Genomic DNA, 20878 nt, shown 5'->3' with positions numbered 1-20878 from the left:
GACCTCCCCGCCGGCCAGCTGCTGCTGGGGCAGCTAGGGACCCGTTCCGGGGTTCCCTCCCCCCTCCTGTCCCTTTCTTGAGGTCCACAAGCACGGCTCCTAGACCGAGACCAACTGGGGCCCAAGGGGACCATGGTGGGGCTCAAGGCTTGCGCCCGGTTCAGTCCGCTCATCCCGGTCGGCGTTTCCCCAGGCCCTCCTGGGACCAGGGGGCCCGCCGGTGATGTTTTGGAGCCGGCGGTGGGGTTTTTCTCCCCGGGCCAGCTCAGTTATTGGGCTGTTCACGCCCCGGACTCGTGGATGTTGTCCACTCTGTCCCGGGGATATCGTCTTCACTTCCGCCGCCAGCCTCCTACCCCCAGCCGGGCCAAGATGACGGTCATCTGCAACCCGATGAAGGCACAGGCCCTGGACTGGGAGATCTGAACCTTGCTGCCAAGGGTGCAATTGTTCCGGTGGACCCTCTGCGGGATCCCGGGGGTTTTTATTCAGTTTATTTTCTGGTTCCCAAGAAGACCGGCGGTCTTCGTCCAATTCTGGACCTCCGGGATCTGAACACATTTCTCAAGGTTCTGCCTTTCCATATGTTGACCACCCGGGAGGTTCTGCAGGCGATCTCCCCGGGAGACTGGTTCACAGCTATCGACCTGAAGGACGCCTATTTTCATGTCCCCATTGCTCCGGACCATTGGTGTTTTCTCCGCTTTGCCTTTCACGGGTGGCACTTCCAGTTCCGGGTTCTTCCATTTGGTCTTTCCCTTTCTCCTCGGGTGTTCACCCGGTGTGTGGCAGCGGCCCTTTCCCCCCTGCAGGCACGGGGACTGCGGATCCTACCCTATATGGACGACTGGCTCATTTGTGCTGCAACCCGCGATCCGAGACACCCGGACGGTGCTCGCCCACATACGTCAGCTGGGTTTGAGGGTGAACCTGGAGAAGAGCAGCCTGACCCCCTCCCAGGTGACTATTTTCTTAGGCATGGTTCTAGATTCTGGTTCCATGACTGCCTGTCCTTCTCCTCGCGTCCGCAATATCCTGGCCGTGCTTCTAAGCGTCCGTCTTGGCAGGGCTCCACGGTTTGTGGAGTGACTGCGTCTTCTGGGCATGCTCACTGCTGCGTCCAGCATGGTGCCTTTGGGGCTTCTTTCATTGCGGCCTCTGCAGATGTGGCTGAACAGGGTCGGCCTGGACCCTCCCGGCGTACTCACCGGCTCCGACGACTTCGGGTTGTTCCTCGGTGCGTACAGTCTCTGTCCCAGTGGCAGAGCGGGTCCTACATCATGGCGGGTGTCCCGCTCGGCCCCCTTCCGTGTCGGAGGGAAGTCATCCATACGGATGCTTCCTCCAAGGGTTGGGGATTGACCTGGCAAGACCGTGTGGCTCCGGGAGTGTGGTCCCCGCGGCAGTGCGGGGTCCATATCAATGTTCTGGAGCTGATGGCTGTGTTCCTGGCGCTCCGTGCTTTCCTCCCAGGGCTGCTAGGACGACATGTGTTGGTCCGGTTGGACAACACCACGGTTGTCTTCCATATAAATCACCAAGGGGGGTCCAGGTCTCTGAGACTTCTGTCCCTGGCCCGGCAGCTCCTGGTCTGGGCGGCGCCATGCCTTGCCAGCCTCAGGGCAGCCTATATTCTGGGTCCGCAGAATGTCTCCGTCGACTTTCTGTCTCGGCAGGTGCCACTTCCGGGGGAGTGGCGGCTTCACCCGGAGGTGGTGGATCACATTTGGGCCACCTTCGGCAGGGCAGAGGTGGACCTGTTTGCCTCCAGAGATGCAGTTCATTGTCCCCTCTGGTTTTCCCTGATGGACAATGCCAGTCCTCTGGGCTACGACGCACTGGCACACGAGTGGCCCCGGACCCTTCTCTACGCCTTTCCCCCGTTTCCCCTGATCCCCCAGACGCTTCTGAGGGTTCTTCAGGACAGCCACGAGCTTCTGCTGGTAGCCCCCTTTTGGCCAGGAAGGACTTGGTTTCCTCTGCTGCGCAGGCTCTGCTCCAGCTTGCCAATGCGCCTCGCCTCCAGGAGAGACCTCCTCTCCCAGATGGGGGGCCAGATTCTCCACCCCGATCCGGGCCGCCTGAAACTCTGGCTTTGGCCTCTACAGGTGCAGGCTCTGCCTTCTCCCATTATGGAGGCAGGGTTGGACAGACCATGACTGGTGCATGGGCACCGTCCACGCGGGCTTCCTATGGTGCTAAATGGGCGGTCTTTGCTGGCTGGTGCCGTGGTAGGGGACTGGACCCTATTCGCTGTCCTGTTTCCCATTTGCTGTCCTTCCTTCAGGAGTTGCTGGATCTAGGGCGATCCCCTTCCACCTTGAAGGTGTATGTAGCAGCCATTTCCCGTTGGCATGTTGGGTTTGGTGGTTGCTCTGTTGGCCGGCATGGGGATGTCGCGCTGTTCCTGAAGGGTGCCAGGCGCTTGTGTCCGCCCAGGCGCCCTGTGGCCCCTACGTGGGATTTGTCGCTAGTGCTTGCGGCTCTTCAGTCCCCCCCTTTTGAGCCCGTTACAGGGGCGGATCTCAAGTGGCTCTCCCTGAAAACCACCTTCCTGTTGGCCATTGCTTCTGCCAAACGGGTGGGGGAATTGCATGCTCTGTCTGTGTCTGAACCATGTTGTTGGTGGAACCCGCATGGCTCTTGTGTTACACTGTGGACTAATGCTTCCTTTGTGCCAAAGGTGCCTGCAGTGGCTGGCAGTGTGCTGCTACACTGGCTTTCCAGATTTAATCCTGGTGCCCCCTCTGAGCCTCTTTGCCCTGTCCGAGCGCTTGAGGCGTATGTCCGCTCCACGGCACCCATTCGTCGGACTGACTGTCTCTTCGTTTGTTTTGGTGGATGTCAGAAGGGTCAGGCCCTTTCTAGACAGCGGTGGGCACGTTGGATTGTGGAGATGATCTCTGTGGCTTACTCCTTGCAGGATCAGCCCCTGCCGAGCGGCGTGCGCTGTCACTCCACTAGGAGCCTCTCCACCTCGTGGGCTGCCATGACCGGGGTGCCTCTGGAGGCCATTTGTGAAGCTGCTTCCTGGATGGCGCCAAGCACCTTTGCCAGGTTTTACAGGGTGAACGTCGCCACGCCGCATCCCCTGCAGGGAATACTGGAGCAACCGCCTTCTACGTCCCGCTGAGGTTAGTGGTGTTGCTGTGTTCCTTGGGGCCTCCGTAGGATCCCTCGGGACCCTGTTGGTATGCGTCATCCAGTGCTTGAAGCACCACCTCTGGCGGTCAGTAGGGATGAAATAGAACGAAAGTTACGTATGTAACTACGGTTCTATGAATCCCGGATGACCGCCAGAGCGCTCGGTCCCTCGGTCTCCGCGTGCTCGCGAGAAGATTGTCGGGACTGGGCTCCCGGTGTCATGTGACTATATAGACTCACGTGAGCCACCGGTAGGTCACATGTGACCATGTTGTTATTAATTTCTCGACCTGCGCATGCGCAAGAATGATCATTCAGTGCTTGAAGCACCGCCTCTGGCGGTCATCCGGGATTCATAGAACCGTAGTTAGATACGTAACTTTAGTTTCTCTGTTTACTTTAGTTCATCATTATTCTACTTTTCTTATGCTTCATTTGATTATTTATCTTTGTTTATGGGTTTGCTTTGTCTGTGTTTCTCTTTATTGTTTTTTAGTCACTTTGCCTTTGCTCAGTTTTTGTATTTGTTTCACCTGTTCCTTCTGTCTCCCTGCCTCCTTGTCACACCTGTTCTTAGTTCCTTTGATTACCTGCCTTTGTCTCCCTCTGTATATTAGTTGGTTTTGTTTCATTGTGCTTTGCTGGTTCCTCTGCGTTACTACCCCTGATTCTGTTTTGCTACGTTCCTGCAGAGAATACTTATGTATGTTTTGGTCTCGACTCTTGTTGGTACCTGCAGTGATTTTTGCTGTGTTTTTTGTAAAAACCTCTGGAATTAAAACTGAAGATTTCTTACAACATGCAGCTGCCCAGCTCTTGTCTGCACTTTGGTCCGATCCAAACTCAGAACGTAACAATGCGTGGCATAAAGCTACCACTGCGCTTAACCCTGGAATCACCATCTTAAAAGTGAAACATGCTGGTGGCAGTATCACAATGTCAGAATACCGTCTTGCAGCAGGGACAGTAAAGCTAGTTAGAGTTGATTGATGCAGCTTAACACAGGGCAATCCTGTAAGGAAACCTGTTCAGGCTGTAAAAGACTAAACTGGGGTGGAGGTTCTCCTTTTTGGTGATTTTATTTGTGAAAACGTAGTAGACCCTGTTTCATTTTTGTTCCATACCACAATTTTGTTCTAAAATATACAAACGTTTGTGATTGTAACATTAGAGTTTTAATAAGTGAATACCTTTGCAAGGCACCATAAGAGGCCAAATATTGCTTTTCTGATAGGCTGTAAACACCATTTATGAGTGTGTTTGTGTAGTTCAGCAGCTGGGACATTTTTATTCGTCTTGACCCCGTCTTGATCCACAGACTTTATTTTGACCAAAATGATGGATTGATTCTAGTTCAGAATCCCAGTGTTGTTTTTGATAATTATGTCAAAGAGGTGGCATCCGATGCCAGAACAAATGAGTAAAGTCAGACGTCTCATTTGATTCAGTGAGCTCAAGTCTCAAGGCAGATAAAAGCTTCAGTCAGGTTGTTAAAATGGTGGGAGTAATTACAGTAAGGGCTGAGAGCAAGATTACTCTTTCTTTAAACATGCTTTTGTCTTTGAAGTGTATCTTCAGTTGAATGCAGGGAATGTATGACAATTCTCCCTTCTATTTCAGGAGTTTTTTTTCAGTACCTGAAAATGTAGTGTGAGAAACTGCTCAGCCACAACCAGGCCCACCAACTCTAACCTCTGACACCCATGCATGTTAATCCCATACCAGTTGGAGTTTCCTGTAGCCTCTGAGACAGTCCAGCCCACCTTAAACTGAGAGCTCTAGAAGTCATACCACCCACAGTCTCCTGTGATTTATACTGGATCTCTACCATTTAAAAAGACTGCTTTATGTCAGAGGTTTGTCATTCCGTGAAGTTACAGCCTGTAACGTGCAGTCAAAGAAATAGTAATTATTAGCATGTTTTTTAAAAAATTTAGAAATTAATCAGAAAACAGACGTAGTTTTTCTAATTTTAACATCCAGGGCTGAAACTGTCAAAGAAGGTTGTGAAATGTGTTTTCTCTTTAATGAAGTGTATTGGATTCACATTTCATTGTCAGATAAATCTATAAGCTTTAGCACATGTGCACTATCATTGTTGGAGTCTGCCACCTAATGTTCAATGGACAAACAGTAAAATAAATCAATTTAAGGAGTTGTTATACTCATTCAACACCAGAGGGAGCTCCTGAACAGTCCAGAAAAGCAAGAATACTCTCCTTGACTGTAATTAAAATAAATATGGCATATTTACTGCAGTATAAAGCACACCTTACATTTTTATCACATTTATGTGAAAAACAATAATAATGAATAAAAACAAGAAAGAAAAGGTTAAATTCTATCCTTGTTAACACATACTTTAATCTAATTCTATGAGCAGAGTCCAGATTTTAATTTATCATTGATAAACAGGTCATTGTGGATTGAGTTCTGTTACTTTAAGCCTTAGGAAAAGTTTTAATGAAAATGGGTCAAAATCTGGTGTCAAATATTTACTGAGCATTGAGCTTTACTTGTAAAGTATAATTTTAATTGTACCAAGATTATTCTTTTCAGTTTTTTTCCTTCTGACAACAAACTGCTTCCACCACCATGTTTCACTATGGTGTTTGTTTGTGGATCCTCAATGTTATTATTGTGTTATTGTATCAAAATTACCTTTTGGAATTCTGGCCATAAATTCCTATTTGGTTTTATCAAAACAGAAAACATTCTAGCAATGGGTTTTAGAAGATTTCAGCCAGAACCGGATGTCTATTTTGCTTCTGTCTCTCAAACCCACACCATAGTCCATGCATATAGTAAATATAGAAGACTGAAGATGTTGTACAGTTAAATCATTTTTGTTCTTTCTAACATCTTTGCAAACTCTGGCTTTAGATAAAGGACGCAAATGAGATATTCATTTTCTCACTTATTTCATCCATTCACATCTTTTCATCATGGTTTTCATGCAAATCCAAACTTTCTGGCACACAGTTGCTCCCATATGCACCCTAATTCTAATTATTTTGATTACTTGCATTTCCCTGTTTCTAACTAAAGTAATGAATTAGTCCCCGCAATAACACAACTAATAATACTTGCAATACTCACTGAGGTCTGAGTGTGTTCAAGTAGAACTTTACCAGTTTTTGTGTTTTCATTTGCAACTCAGAACTTCATTTGGCAGCAGTGTTTCAGCACTGACATCAACGTCTGCTAATGGCCAAGATTTGCTTCAACTGTTGGCACTTTTTCCTGAGTTTAGTGGGGTTGTGTGTGTTTTTGTATCAGCGCCATTACCTCCTCACATAATAACCCTCCATTGCATGTTTTCTTTGTGCACGTAAGCCATTTGCTTTATCATCATGATTTGCTGTTCAGTGATGTTGACCTGTTGACTGTGGAACTTAGAGGTTACTCCTGCAGAGGTAAATCTGAGGTCATGCATGAGTGTCTCTGTAATTTAGTCATGCAGCAGGACAAATACACAGCTGCTGAAAAATATAGAAGAATATCTTACACATTCCTTTCCAGTAAGCCCACCTATGAAGAGCTAGCTGCAGATCTGTACAAACAGAAGTTTACTCAATACTCAAGAAGGGTTTGAATTTTTAAAGGCACCCATATCTAAACAGTGAAACAAAGGCTATCACTATTTGAGGCTCTGTTGGTTTGCACTGAAAATGATCAGGCACTGTGTTAAAGATTTAAAAGAAACTTCTCTCCTTCCTCCTAACTATTTAAATTAGAAGGAAACTTCATAGAGCCAAAGCTGTATGTTCTGTCTTCTCCTGGGAGGAATATATAACTCCGCCTCTGAGCTTCTGCTGAGGGTCAGAAGTAAGCAGAACAGGTCAAGCATTTACTTCATCCTCAGCTTTTTTCCCCCAAGCCTCAGATTTATCTCCACCCAACAAACACACAATTCATTTTGGATTTTCCAATTCCATGTAAAATTAACTCTGCATGGCAGTTTTTTTCCGCATGGGTAACAGTATAAGTATAAAGCTTATCATAAAAGCTTTTTCTTGAATTTGAAACTCAAGCTGCATTGATCTATTTTTTTTTTTTTTTACATTTTGTGGCACTAGTGGCCACAATGCCTTCTTCATTTAGACAGAATCAGGTGACTGGTTTGGTTTGATGGGAGAAGCTTTGAAAAAGCATGTTAGAAATGTATTTAAGATGGATCAAATAAAGCTTTGAAAAAGCCTCATGCTGATGCTTTCTGGATTTGCTCACAACCACTGTGGAAATAAAACATATTTTCTTTAATGAAAATGCCTAAATAACACAAATATCCCCATTATACACCAGACATTATTCTATTCTATTCACACATCAATTACATGTATATTGCGCATTAGTCCAGTGTGTAACTTAGAATGAATTAATCTATAACAAACTCTTATGATTTCTGGGGAAAACATTTCGGAGGTAGTGAATATTTAATTTAAGAGGCGTTATAATGCACAAAACAAAAATACAGAAACATGTTAAATGAAGTTAGATTTTCAGCTTAACTTACAATACAACAAAAAAGTGTACACACACAAAGTGTGTCAGTGTCGCCCTTGCAAGGCTGTAGAAGTACCACTGTGCCAGCAGATGTCTCTAACGTGCTCAATAAAGGAGGCTTCGAGTTGTCAGCCAACTTTAAATGCAATCGTCCAAAAGGGTTCCTTATTTGTCCATCAGTTGTCACACTGTGTAAGTGAGATAGGAGTTGCTGCAAATGAACTTGTAGCTGTTATTTAAAAAAAAAAAAAAAACCTGGCATATTGACGTTTTATACTTCCCCTAGTGTCTCATATATATATATATTGTGCGATTTTGGGTGAATAGCCTTAATACAGTCAGTGTATTCTCCCCAAAATGTTCATTCTCATTTTAACTGCAAGATTTTCTGTCAGAAAAAGGCTAAAAGCTTAGAGTGATAAAACAAAGCAACTGTTTGCAGTAATGCAGTCAAAAATAAATAGGAGAATAAAGAGTTCAGTACAAAATACAGTTTAGCTGTTAGTGCTTAGGTATAGGGTGTTCACTAATTGGAAAAGTATGATGATTTATTGTTTCTGACTTACAAGTCAGGTTAGTTACCAGCCATTTTCTCAGCTCATCTCTAACTGAGATTGGGCCATTCATATTCAAATACACCTACAGATTTGTCATTGCTTCTAGATGTAAGTAAAGGCTTCTTCTTACTTTTTTAATCAGTGTCAAGCATCTTAAAATACAGTCACGTCCATATGGTGATTGCTAATTGTGCCTCTTTGTCAATATGTTTTAGTGATTTTGTTATTTTCCTCTAAAAGCCAAATTAAATGTGCAACAACATATTGAGCACTAGTAAAGTTTTCCTGTTAACTGAAGTTGATAAGCGCATTGTTATGCTGGCAAATGTTAGACAAGTTTTATCCAACCATGTGCTCATATCCTTGACTGGCCTTGGCTCCGGTCCTGCGGGTGGCCTCTCCAGAGAGCCAGGTGTCTGTTTCCATCTGTCAAACCTCAGCTTCTCATCACTCTTCTCTCTGCTGCCCAGTTAACTGAATGAGGACGAGCAGTCATCCCACACTTCCTAAAATGGTCTTGTGGTTTGAAATATTTACATGTTTTCATCTCCTGACGTATCTTCACTTATGTTTATGCAGTTTAGAAGATGAGGAGCAATCACTCAAACTGAGCTGACAGCACCGTAATGAGGAACTAATTTATGCATTTGTCATGTAGTCATTTTGTGTTTCTGACAAATTTTAGTAATTGGTAAATAATTGCTGTATAATTCCTCTGGCACAGCTGGAGAAAAAAAAAAAAAACATGACAGAAAGCAAAACATTATCTCTTCTGTATAAGAAAGTGCAAAGTACACAGGCAAAGCAAGAAAATGTAGCTCTCTATTTGACTTAAATAAGAATTAGGAAATGCTGAACTATATTTAACCAATCAAAATTTAAAGTGTCTATTTGAAAAAAAAAAAGGGTTTTTCTGTCAGTGGATTTGCCATTTCTGGTCACACACTGACATATGAAATAAATAGGAGCACAGACAGTGAGTGGAAATGTGCTGCTCTTTGACTTTAGTGGGTCAAAGCACAGGGCAGGTTCTCTTTCAGTAATGATCTGCCTTTCAATGTTAAGCCACAGTCTGGACGCAAGAAAGCCGCCTTTCACATCCAAACATGAATGGGACTTCACAGGGAGATATGACGCTGATGTCGGTAAATAAATGCCATTCTGTTAAAATGAGGCAGCTGCATTGCAGTTCTGTCTAATATTAGAACAGATACAATGCATTTACACACAGGCTGTAGCTTTGCTTTAGCTCTGTTTTTGGTGTCCTTACTGTATGACTCGACCATTTCTGTCCCTTCTGCTCTCCCTCCCTTTGGTTGTGGGTCAAGTTCTGTGTGCATTCTCCACAAGGGCTTGGCTGGTAATTCTGTGCCAACTGCACTTGGATGGTCTGCATAAAGAGATTCAGATGTAACCAGTTGCCAGACTGATCCAGTTCTATCGATGTCCACTCACTCTGATCATGGTTCTCTGGTGTTGTTTCTTTTTTAGAGACTGTGGAGGATCCGGTAAACGGAAATCAGGTAAGAACATCTCTAAGACGTTGCAATTTATGTCCGACACACTTCCACCCTCTTTCTATTGATTATGTGATTTTAAAGTCACGTTGTAGAGTTGGACTACTGAATTCTATCTTTTGTTTACCTTTTGCACAAAACTAACTCAATCTTAAAGGAGATGTTACTCATCATAGCATGATCCACATAACTATTTAATAGTCATTGGTCTACCTGGCCAAATGTCCATGAGGCATTTGTTGTGTAGGCATCCCACAACTTCCCAAGCCTTTGCTGTGTTGTAACTGGGACTGTGTCCGAAATGTAACTGGGACTGTGTCAGGTCGGTGTGCCATAAAACAAATGATATTAGAATGTGAAAAAACAATTTATGACCACGGATTACAGCACAGTGGAAAATCTGTGATGTTGTGGGCCTTTTTTTGCGTTAAAGCCCTACCAATCTTTACTTGGGGTGTCAATCAGTGAGTACGCCTCTGCATCTACATTTATGAAAGGTGCCTTTAATTGTTTTGGGCTCAGGGCTAACTTTGGACAAAAAATATACCACATATTTTTATTATAGTTATTTGGTGGTCGTTATTTTGTTCTATTGTTGCAATTTTACACCTTTGTACTTTTGATACCTCAAGAATTTGGCTGTCTGTGGTAAGTCGTTTGGTACCGACTTTGGATCATTTCCATGTTTTTACCTTCTTTGACAGTCCACATTTTGAAACCATTTTCTATATTGTATTCATAGATTACTGTAATAAAATGTAGTTTTGATAACAACCTCCTAGAATAATTTTTATTTGATCAGAGGTCAGAATCTCAAGCACATCCAACAGAAATAGGGTGCAATATAAATCCTTTACAAAACAATATGCAATTTAATAAAAATATATTTAAAATTTGGGCCTTTTGTGGTTATTTTGTGTTAAAAATACCTAATTACCAAAAAATATATACTAATACACAATGTTTGAGATACAAACTGGTTTGTTTTCAGGCATATAACTGAAGTGGGAAGAGATGAAATGGCAATGTGTAGGTATGAAATGGGGGTATGGATTTGTGAAAGGGTGACCTGACCCTGAACCTGTATACACACAAGCAATAGTTGAGGTGCACTGGGGGGTCAGGGTTTTCATAGGAAAGGTGAATTTCTGATAAAAGAAAATATTCTGCTGCTAATCTTAATGATTGAACAATGACTCTTTGATTTCAGTCTCTCATATTTATGGCATCCCTTTTCACAGAAATAAATTCAGTTTTGGAACTGACGACAATATTGTTAACAAAATCAAAACTAATTTTGAATTAAATAACTGAACTTAAAAATATAATTTAAGATGAACTGATTAGAAAACAAATACATATGTCTGGTTCTGTCACATCATTGTCCATTGTTTTAGGTAAACTCTTGATAATGATGGCATAGAAATGTAATGCTTTGGCAAAAACTGTTGTGCTACATTTTAATGAATACCTTTTCATTTATGAAACGGTTAAGAAACAGTGTATGGAGGCCAAGACCACCTGCTAGTGCCTCCTCATTTCCATTGCCTGCACTGGCTTTTGGGTAAACCTTCTGTGTTTATGTGTATGTGAGAGTTCAAGAAAGACTGAGCGTGACTCAGCTGAGCATGGGGATATGTGCGTAGGAGGCAGGAAGAAATGTATGAAGGCTGCTTACTGAACAGCTGTGCAGATTTTGCATGTTTGTATGTGCACACTCTTGCATGCAAGCAGTCTCAGAATAACCAAGTGCAATACTAAATTACATGCTCCTTTGCAGTCAGATGTAGCTGCTTGGCCATCCTTTCCACAATGTGCCACAGCTATGAAGGCTAGTGTCATAGTTGGGCCATAAAAGTTTCAGTAGGTGAAAAGTAGAGACTTTTTTTGTGGGTGGTATGCTTCAAGCAGAGGCTGCACAGGAGTTGTCACCAAAATGAAATAAGACCCCTACCGTATTTTACCATTCATTCCATTGCTTTGAGGCTGTATGTGATGGGAGATTCCATCCACACAGTGAAATGGAAAAATTGTCTTATTTCAGCTGCGTGTGATAGTATATGTGTGTTGAGCCTACATTCAGCCTGTGGAAGATATCAGACTGGCAATGTCAAAATCCTTGAGTCGTTTATCTTATAGTGGTCCTCATTGCACAGCTAATACTAACTAGTTATTAATGGTTAATGGCTAACAATGAAAACAATGGTGAGAATTGTTATTGTGTTACAGCCACAAAAATCAAGCCTTAACATAATGTACTTTGTGTTCTAGCTCTCGTACTTACTTGATTTGGAAACATTCACTAATCCCCATGCTGGACATTAGTGGTTTAAGAGTAATATTTCCCTTTTAAAGCAGGACAGCAGATCTGTGGTGAGTTATTTTGCTGTACTTGCAGCTTATAGCTTCCCTAATTATATGTTACAGGGGTACCCAGAAGAGTTTCTTGAGCCCCGGCCCTGAAGAAGAGAATTTAACTTTCCACCACAAAACTGCAAGTGGTTAGAGGTTCAGCTATGTTTACCTGGCAAGCAGAGGAAACTGGAGAATCCCTAACTCATAGCTGATAATTCCCTTTAAACTTGTAATCTCTTTGTTGTCATGACAGTATTGTTGTCATGTTTGTTGCTGACAAAATTAGGCAAGTGGCTGGTATGGGATTCTTACAGTATGGCAATCTCAAGTAAAATTATTAAGGTTTCACAGTGCGACATTTAAAATAACAATAAAAACCAAAACAACATGGATAACGTTATCTAATTACGGGCTGCACAGGGGTGCAGCTGTTGGTACTGTTTCCCTGCAGCAAAAGGGTCCTTGGTTCCACTTCTAGCCAAAGCCATTTTCTACTGTGTTTGCATGTTGTCCTCCAGCAATTGTGGGTTCTTTCTGGGTACACTGGCTTCCTCATACAGTCCAAAAATATGCATGTATGGTTAATTAGTATCTCAAAATCACCTTCAAAAGTGTGTGGACGTGTGTGTGTTGGGGTGTATGTGTGTGCGTGCTCCTCAAGCTTTTCCATGTTTTTGTCCTGTGTGTCTCTGTTGTCCAATAATCAAGTAGACAATGGACACCCCCCCCCCCCCCCCCCCCCCCCCACCCCCCACCATCCTCCCCCAACACCAAGAAAATGGATGGATGTCATTATGCACAATAATGCCTAAGGCTGCTAATTTGCATTATACCTAAATTTAACCTTATGGGCTACATTTAATTTAAGAAATTACTTATGAATTACCTAATTACTTAACTTGCTAGCTGCTTCACAGGAAAAGCACAATTAAATATATATATTTTAAAATGATAAATAGATCCAGACATTAAGAGGTTAAGGATCAACTGACCATCTGGGAATGAAATTTCAATCCTCTTGGACTCATCCCAAGTGTGCTATCAGTTTAACTTTCTGTGTCAAGCATCTGGGATGCGATGGTAAGTAAATCTTTATAAGTGCAGCGTGGGATTAAATGTTACAATATTTCTGTAGCAGTGGTGCCCATTTGCAGTATAATGGCATGTGGGAGCCTGGCTTAGATCAGCTTGTCAACTTACTTGCAAGGGGATCATGTCTTCCTGCATTGTTGAATGAAAAATGCAACTGGGTATAGCAGAAGAAAACGTTTATTAGCCCTTTTGCTGACAGCTGACTGGCAAAGTGGAGCAACAGTTGGGGGAGAGGCAGCACTGCATTTCTCCGTGCTCCATACAGGTGAGAAAAATTGCAGCGGTTTTGAAACTGGAACTTGCTACACTAAGATACCTGTGACTGGCTAATGCCTTGTCATCCACACACGCACACACACACATATATATATATATATATATATATATATATATATATATATATATATATATATATATATACATATACAGGGGTTGGACAATGAAACTGAAACACCTGTCATTTTATTATGGGAGGTTTCATGGCTAAATTGGACCAGCCTGGTAGCCAGTCTTCATTGATTGCACATTGCACCAGTAAGAGCAGAGTGTGAAGGTTCAATTTGCAGGGTAAGAGCACAGTTTTGCTCAAAATATTGAAATGCACACAACATTATGGATGACATACCAGAGTTCAAAACAGGACAAATTGTTGGTGCACGTCTTGCTGGCACATCTGTGACCAAGACAGCAAGTCTTTGTGATGTATCAAGAGCCAAGGTATCTAGGGTAATGTCAGCATACCACCAAGAAAGACGAACCACATCCAACAGGATTAACTGTGGACGCAAGAGGAAGCTGTCTGAAAGGGATGTCCGGGTGCTAACCTGGATTGCGTCCAAAAAACATAAAACCACGGCTGCCCAAATCACGGCAGAATTAAATGTGCACCTCAACTCTCCTGTTTCCACCAGAACTGTCCGTCGGGAGCTCCACAGGGTCAAACTTCGGTTTCAATGGTGCAAGGAGCACAAATCTTGGGCTGTGGACAATGTGGAACATGTATTGTTCTCTGATGAGTCCACCTTTACTGTTTTCCCCACATCCGGGAGAGTTACGGTGTGGAGAAGCCCCAAAGAAGTGTACCACCCAGAATGTTGCATGCCCAGAGTGAAGCATGGGGGTGGATCAGTGATGGTTTGGGCTGCCATATCATGGCATTCCCTTGGCCCAATACGAGTGCTAGATGGGCTGCCAAACTTTGCCAAGGACTACCGAACCATTCTTGAGGACCATGTGCATCCAATGGTTCAAACATTGTATCCTGAAGGCGGTGCCGTGTATCAGGATGACAATGCACCAATACACACAGCAAGACTGGTGAAAGATTGGTTTGATGAACATGAAAGTGAAGTTGAATATTTCCCATGGCCTGCACTGTCACCAGATCTAAATATTATTGAGCCACTTTGGGGTGTTTTGGAGGAGCGAGTCAGGAAACGTTTTCCTCCACCAGTATCACGTAGTGACCTGGCCACTATCATGCAAGAAGAATGGCTTAAAATCCCTCTGATCACTGTGCAGGACTTGTATATGTCATTCCCAAGACGAATTGATGCTGTATTGGCCGCAAAAGGAGGCCCTACATCATACCAATAAATTATTGTGGTCTAAAACCAGGTGTTTCAGTTTCATTGTCCAACCCCTGCGTGTGTGTGTGTGTGTATACAGGTCCTTCTCAAAAAATTAGCATATTGTGATAAAGTTCATTATTTTCTATAATGTAATGATGAAAATTTAACATTCATATATTTTAGATTCATTGCACACTAACTGAAATATTTCAGGTCTTTTATTGTCTTAATACGGATGATTTTGGCATACAGCTCATGAAAACCCAAAATTCCTATCTCACAAAATTAGCATATTTCATCCGACCAATAAAAGAAAAGTGTTTTTAATACAAAAAACGTCAACCTTAAAATAATCATGTACATTTATACACTCAATACTTGGTCGGGAATCCTTTTGCAGAAATGACTGCTTCAATGCGGCGTGGCATGGAGGCAATCAGCCTGTGGCACTGCTGAGGTCTTATGGAGGCCCAGGATGCTTCGATAGCGGCCTTTAGCTCATCCAGAGTGTTGGGTCTTGAGTCTCTCAACGTTCTCTTCACAATATCCCACAGATTCTCTATGGGGTTCAGGTCAGGAGAGTTGGCAGGCCAATTGAGCACAGTGATACCATGGTCAGTAAACCATTTACCAGTGGTTTTGGCACTGTGAGCAGGTGCCAGGTCGTGCTGAAAAACGAAATCTTCATCTCCATAAAGCTTTTCAGTAGATGGAAGCATGAAGTGCTCCAAAATCTCCTGATAGCTAGCTGCATTGACCCTGCCCTTGATAAAACACAGTGGACCCACACTAGCAGCTGACACGGCACCCCAGACCATCACTGACTGTGGGTACTTGACACTGGACTTCTGGCATTTTGGCATTTCCTTCTCCCCAGTCTTCCTCCAGACTCTGGCACCTTGATTTCCGAATGACATGCAGAATTTGCTTTCATCCGAAAAAAGTACTTTGGACCACTGAGCAACAGTCCAGTGCTGCTTCTCTGTAGCCCAAGTCTAGGGAATGCGGCACCTGTAGCCCATTTCCTGCACACGCCTGTGCACGGTGGCTCTGGATGTTTCTACTCCAGACTCAGTCCACTGCTTCCGCAGGTCCCCCAAGGTCTGGAATCGGCCCTTCTCCACAATCTTCCTCAGGGTCCGGTCACCTCTTCTCGTTGTGCAGCGTTTTCTGCCACACTTTTTCCTTCCCACAGACTTCCGACTGAGGTGCCTTGATACAGCACTCTGGGAACAGCCTATTCGTTCAGAAATTTCTTTCTGTGTCTTACCCTCTTGCTTGAAGGTGTCAATAGTGGCCTTCTGGACAGCAGTCAGGTCGGCAGTCTTACCCATGATTGTGGTTTTGAGTGATGAACCAGGCTGGGAGTTTTAAAGGCCTCAGGAATCTTTTGCAGGTGTTTAGAGTTAACTCGTTGATTCAGATGATTAGGTTCATAGCTCGATTAGAGACCCTTTTAATAATATGCTAATTTTGTGAGATAGGAATTTTGGGTTTTCATGAGCTGTATGCCAAAATCATCCGTATTAAGACAATAAAAAAAGACCTGAAATATTTCAGTTAGTGTGCAATGAATCTAAAATATATGAATGTTAAATTTTCATTATGACATTATGGAAAATAATGAACTTTATCACAATATGCTAATTTTTTGAGAAGGACCTGTATATATATATATATATATATATATATATATATATATATATATATACATGTGGAATTATATACAAAAAAGTGTGAAACAACTGAAAATATGTCTTATATTCTAGGTTCTTCAAAGTAGCCACCTTCTGCTTCGATTACTGCACCGCACACTCTTGGCATTCTGTTGATGAGCTTCAAGAGGTAGTCACCTGAAATGGTTTTCCAACAGTCTTGAAGGAGTTCCCAGAGATGCTTAGCACTTGTTGGCCCTTTTGCCTTCACTCTGCGGTCCAGCTCACCCCAAACCATCTCGATTGGGTTCAAGTCTGGTGACTGTGGAGGCCAGGTCATTTGGCGCAGCACCCCATCACTCTCCTTCTTGGTCAAATAGCCCTTACACAGCCTGGAAGTGTGTTTGGGGTCATTGTCCTGTTGAAAAATAAATAATGGTCTAACTAAACACAAACCGGATGGAGTGGCATGCCGCTGCAAGATGCTGTGGTAGCCATGCTGGTTCAGTATGCCTTCAATTTTGAATAAATCCGCAACAGTGTCACACCTCCTCCTCCATGCTTCATGGTGAGAACCAGGCATGTAGAGTCCATCCGTTCACCTTTTCTGCACCGCACAAAGACACGGTGGTTGGAACCAAAGATCTCAAACTTGGACTCATAAGACCAAAGCACAGATTTCAAGTGGTCTAATGTCCATTCCTCGTGTTCATTAGCCCAAACAAGTCTCTTCTGCTTGTTGCCTGTCCTCAGCAGTGGTTTCCTAGAAGCTATTTTACCATGAAGGCCTGATTCACACAGTCTCCTCTTAACAGTTGTTCTAGAGATGTGTCTGCTGCTAGAACCCTGTGTGGCATTGACCTGTTCTCTAATCTGAGCTGCTGTTAACCTGCAATTTCTGAGGCTGGTGACTCAGATGAACTTATCGTCCACAGCAGAGATGAGTCTTGGTCTTCCTTTCCGGTGGCGGTCCTCATGTGAGCCAGGTTCTTTGTGGCGCTTGATGGTTTTTGTGACTGCACTTCGGGACACTTTCAAAGTTTTCCCAATTGTTCGGACTGACTGACCTTCGTTTCTTAAAGTAATCATGGCCACTCGTTTTTCTTTACTTAGCTGCTTTTTTCTTGTCATAATACAAATTCTAACAGTCTATTCAGTAGGACTATCAGCTGTGTACTTTATCCACCTCCTGCGCAACACAACTGATGGTCCCAACCCCATTTATAAGGCTTTAAATCCCACTTATTAAACCTAACAGGGCACACCTGTGAAGTGAAAACCATTTCAGGTGACTACCTCTTGAAGCTCATCAACAGAATGCCAAGATTGTGCAGAGCAGTAATCAAAGCAAAAGGTGGCTACTTTGAAGAACCTAGAATATAAAACATATTTTCAGTTGTTTCACTTTTTTGTTCAGTATATAATTCCACATGTGTTAATTCATAGTTCTGATTCCTTCAGTGTGAAGCTACAATATTCATAGTCATGAAAATAAAGACAACTCTTTGAATGAGAAGGTGTGTCCAAACTGGTCTGTACTGTTTGTTTGTATGTACATATATATATATTTATATAATTACTTGACATTTACTGGTAAAGTTTGAAACAGCCAAAGTTTACCAGTATGTCACAGCCATGCTACTATAGTTTTAAAGAGATACTTTCTGCTTCGTCTCTGGCATATAAACGAGCTGTTAGGCTTCACTGCTTGTTAGCATAAATCATTGTCAGATGACAGCAACTGATGAAGAGACATGCTGTCATAACAACTGTACAGCACTGAGGTAGAGGAGCTTCATATCATCTTCGAAAGCATGTTTTTTTGAGTCTGTGAATGTCAAACAAAAGTTAGATCAGCAGAAGACATTTGGAAAGAAAAAAAAAAGCTGAGTAGGAGAGTAAAAGCATGGAGTGCTTGGGGGTGTAGTGCATGTGAAAAGCAGCTGGAGAAGAGAGGCTTACGTGGCAAGCGGGGACCATGTTAATGCACCGTAGCTGCAGACTTGCTGTCTTTATTTTTGCTGCAGGTCTTTGGAGGGAGCCACAGTCTGCATACAGTACAGTGCATGTGCATGATGTTTCTGTGTATACTGCATGCTTGTAGGTGGGGGCAGGATTAATCTCCTAATGAGTCAGACACAGGGTGGGTCTTTGCAGATGGATGTGATTGCAAACCAGAGAAGGAAATCATTAAGGCGAGTCAGTTTTACTGAATGACTTCAACATTCACCACTTTCTTGTCTTTTTCTGAACAACTGTATAGTCTGGTTTATGTCACCCCATTTAGTTCTGTCTATACTTTTGTCACTTTTTTAGCATATTTTATGTGAGGTAGCTGGTAAAAAGTTTATATGCAGAAGTAACTGACAGAGATTAATTACCCCCAGTGAGTTGAAGAGAGGCCCAAACCGGAAGATGATAATTAAGGAAGTCTAAACTATATCTTCCCTCAATTGTCATAGGGAATTTGATATCTCCATCAAACAAATTGGATGAGAAGGAAGCACTAAGAAAAATGAAGCAGCAATATTCAGCTGAGACATAAGTACAAAACAATGTTCTGGACTCCATACAGATACCACAGATGGAGCAGCAGATGCGTACAGATATTTCCAGCTGAAAAAGAAGCAATATCAGTTTGTTACAAAGGTTTAACATGCCAAACCTGATTTCAGCCACTTAAATTTTCTCTTTAGAAACTGCAATTAACAGCCTTCCAAATATGTCCTTCCATTTATCCTGCCATGAGCAGTCATTACTTATTTATATTAGGAAGTGATTTCACACCATGTGTGTAAAGGAAAGCAGTCACTGTCAAACAGTCAATCAGTCAGTCATTTTCTACCGCTTCTTCCATAGAGGGTCGCGGGGAATCTGGTGCCTATCTCCAGCAGTCTATGGGCGGGAGGCAGGGTACACCCTGGACAGGTTGCCAGTCCACCGCAGGGGCTGGCTAGCATTACTCTGTAAACATCAGTCTTTGTGTATTTCCTTTCTTTAACTGAGATTTGCAAAAAGGTCCTAGCATTTCTAAATCCAGCACAGTTTACAACAAACAGAGGGTGAAAACTCCAAAGAATAAAACAAAGCAACGTTCGTCCTCGTTTCTGACGTCAGCTCCAAATTTGTTTGTTTGTTTGAAATAACTAAAAAGAAAAATGACGGATATCTACCATATTCTAGCTCTCTGCTGTAACAACGAACAGCTGAAAATACAGCTATTTTTTAAATAACTTCTTACAGCTTTTGTGCTACCTCTGATTTATTTTTAAGCATCTGTCTGATAATAGCCTTTGAGTCTTCTTCCCACGTTAGCAACTTCCACGCCGAAGTGCTAACTGGTGACGCTTATGTGTGGTGTGTCGACTGATGGAAAAAATATTGAATGTTTGAGTTTCAACTATTCAGGGCAAGTGATCAAGCTGATTTCTTGGTGCATCTACAAAAAAATAGCTATTAGAGAAAAAAATTATGCCATTATTTAAAGATACATTTCAGTTATTAAAGATCGCTGCCTAATGAAATGCTTTACAACCCCTGAGAGATTCATTTTAGTTCAAGGCAAGTTTCACTATATCATCTGTGAAATGGTCACTGAAACTTTTTCTTTCCTGTTAAAACTGAGCTCTGGCTATGAGAACATTCTCCCCTCTTTTCAGTCAAGTCCAGGACCAATACTGGCTGCTCTGTTTCTGATAAGTGACCATTTGTCACACCAGCCTCCCACCCTGGAGGCACAAGTGAAGGGTCTCGCTCAGAATAGTTTTCAGGACAGAAGCAGTTTTGTATAAGAATAAGAGCTCAAATATGTATTTTTCTTTCAACATGTAGTTGCATTGCAATCTACAGGGGTTGGACAATGAAACTGAAACACCTGGCTGTAGACCACAATAATTTATTAGTATGGTGTAGGGCCTCCTTTTGCGGCCAATACAGTGTCAATTCATCTTGGGAATGACATATACAAGTCCTGCACAGTGGTCAGAGGGATTTTAAGCCATTCTTCTTGCAGGATAGTGGCCAGGTCACTACGTGATACTGGTGGAGGAAAACGTTTCCTGACTCGCTCCTCCAAAACACCCCAAAGTGGCTCAATAATATTTAGATCTGGTGACTGTGCAGGCCATGGGAAATATTCAACTTCACTTTCATGTTCAGCAAACCAATCTTTCACTAGTCTTGCTGTGTGTATTGGTGCATTGTCATCCTGATACACGGCACCGCCTTCAGGATACAATGTTTGAACCATTGGATGCACATGGTCCTCAAGAATGGTTCGGTAGTCCTTTGCGGTGACGTTCCCATCTAGGACAAGTATTGGGCCAAGGGAATGCCATGCTATGGCAGCCCAAACCATCACTGATCCACCCCCATGCTTCACTCTGGGCATGCAACATTCTGGGTGGTACGCTTCTTTGGGGCTTCTCCACACCGTAACTCTCCCGGATGTGGGGAAAACAGTAAAGGTGGACTCATCAGAG

The 20878-nt window shown here is 43.0% G+C and overlaps 1 protein-coding gene across 7 annotated transcripts in view; it reads left to right on the top strand.

Annotated features, from left to right (window-relative positions):
* LOC124858981 (SH3 and PX domain-containing protein 2A-like) overlaps window positions 1-20878 on the top strand; it is a 106146-nt gene that overhangs the window by 44674 nt on the left and 40594 nt on the right. For 6 of the 7 annotated variants that reach the window (XM_047351348.1, XM_047351347.1, XM_047351350.1 and 3 more), the window contains one exon: window positions 9699-9730. In XM_047351348.1, coding sequence (XP_047207304.1) covers window positions 9699-9730 — 32 coding nt within the window. Of the gene's footprint in view, window positions 1-2923; window positions 3135-9698; window positions 9731-20878 lie in introns of all 7 variants that reach the window. The other variant, XM_047351353.1, reaches the window with a different exon arrangement.

The sequence above is a fragment of the Girardinichthys multiradiatus genome, chromosome 22 (genome assembly GCF_021462225.1).
Source record: "Girardinichthys multiradiatus isolate DD_20200921_A chromosome 22, DD_fGirMul_XY1, whole genome shotgun sequence".
In the NCBI taxonomy this organism is placed as follows: domain Eukaryota; kingdom Metazoa; phylum Chordata; class Actinopteri; order Cyprinodontiformes; family Goodeidae; genus Girardinichthys; species Girardinichthys multiradiatus.
This window is presented reverse-complemented; position numbering and strand designations above follow the sequence as displayed.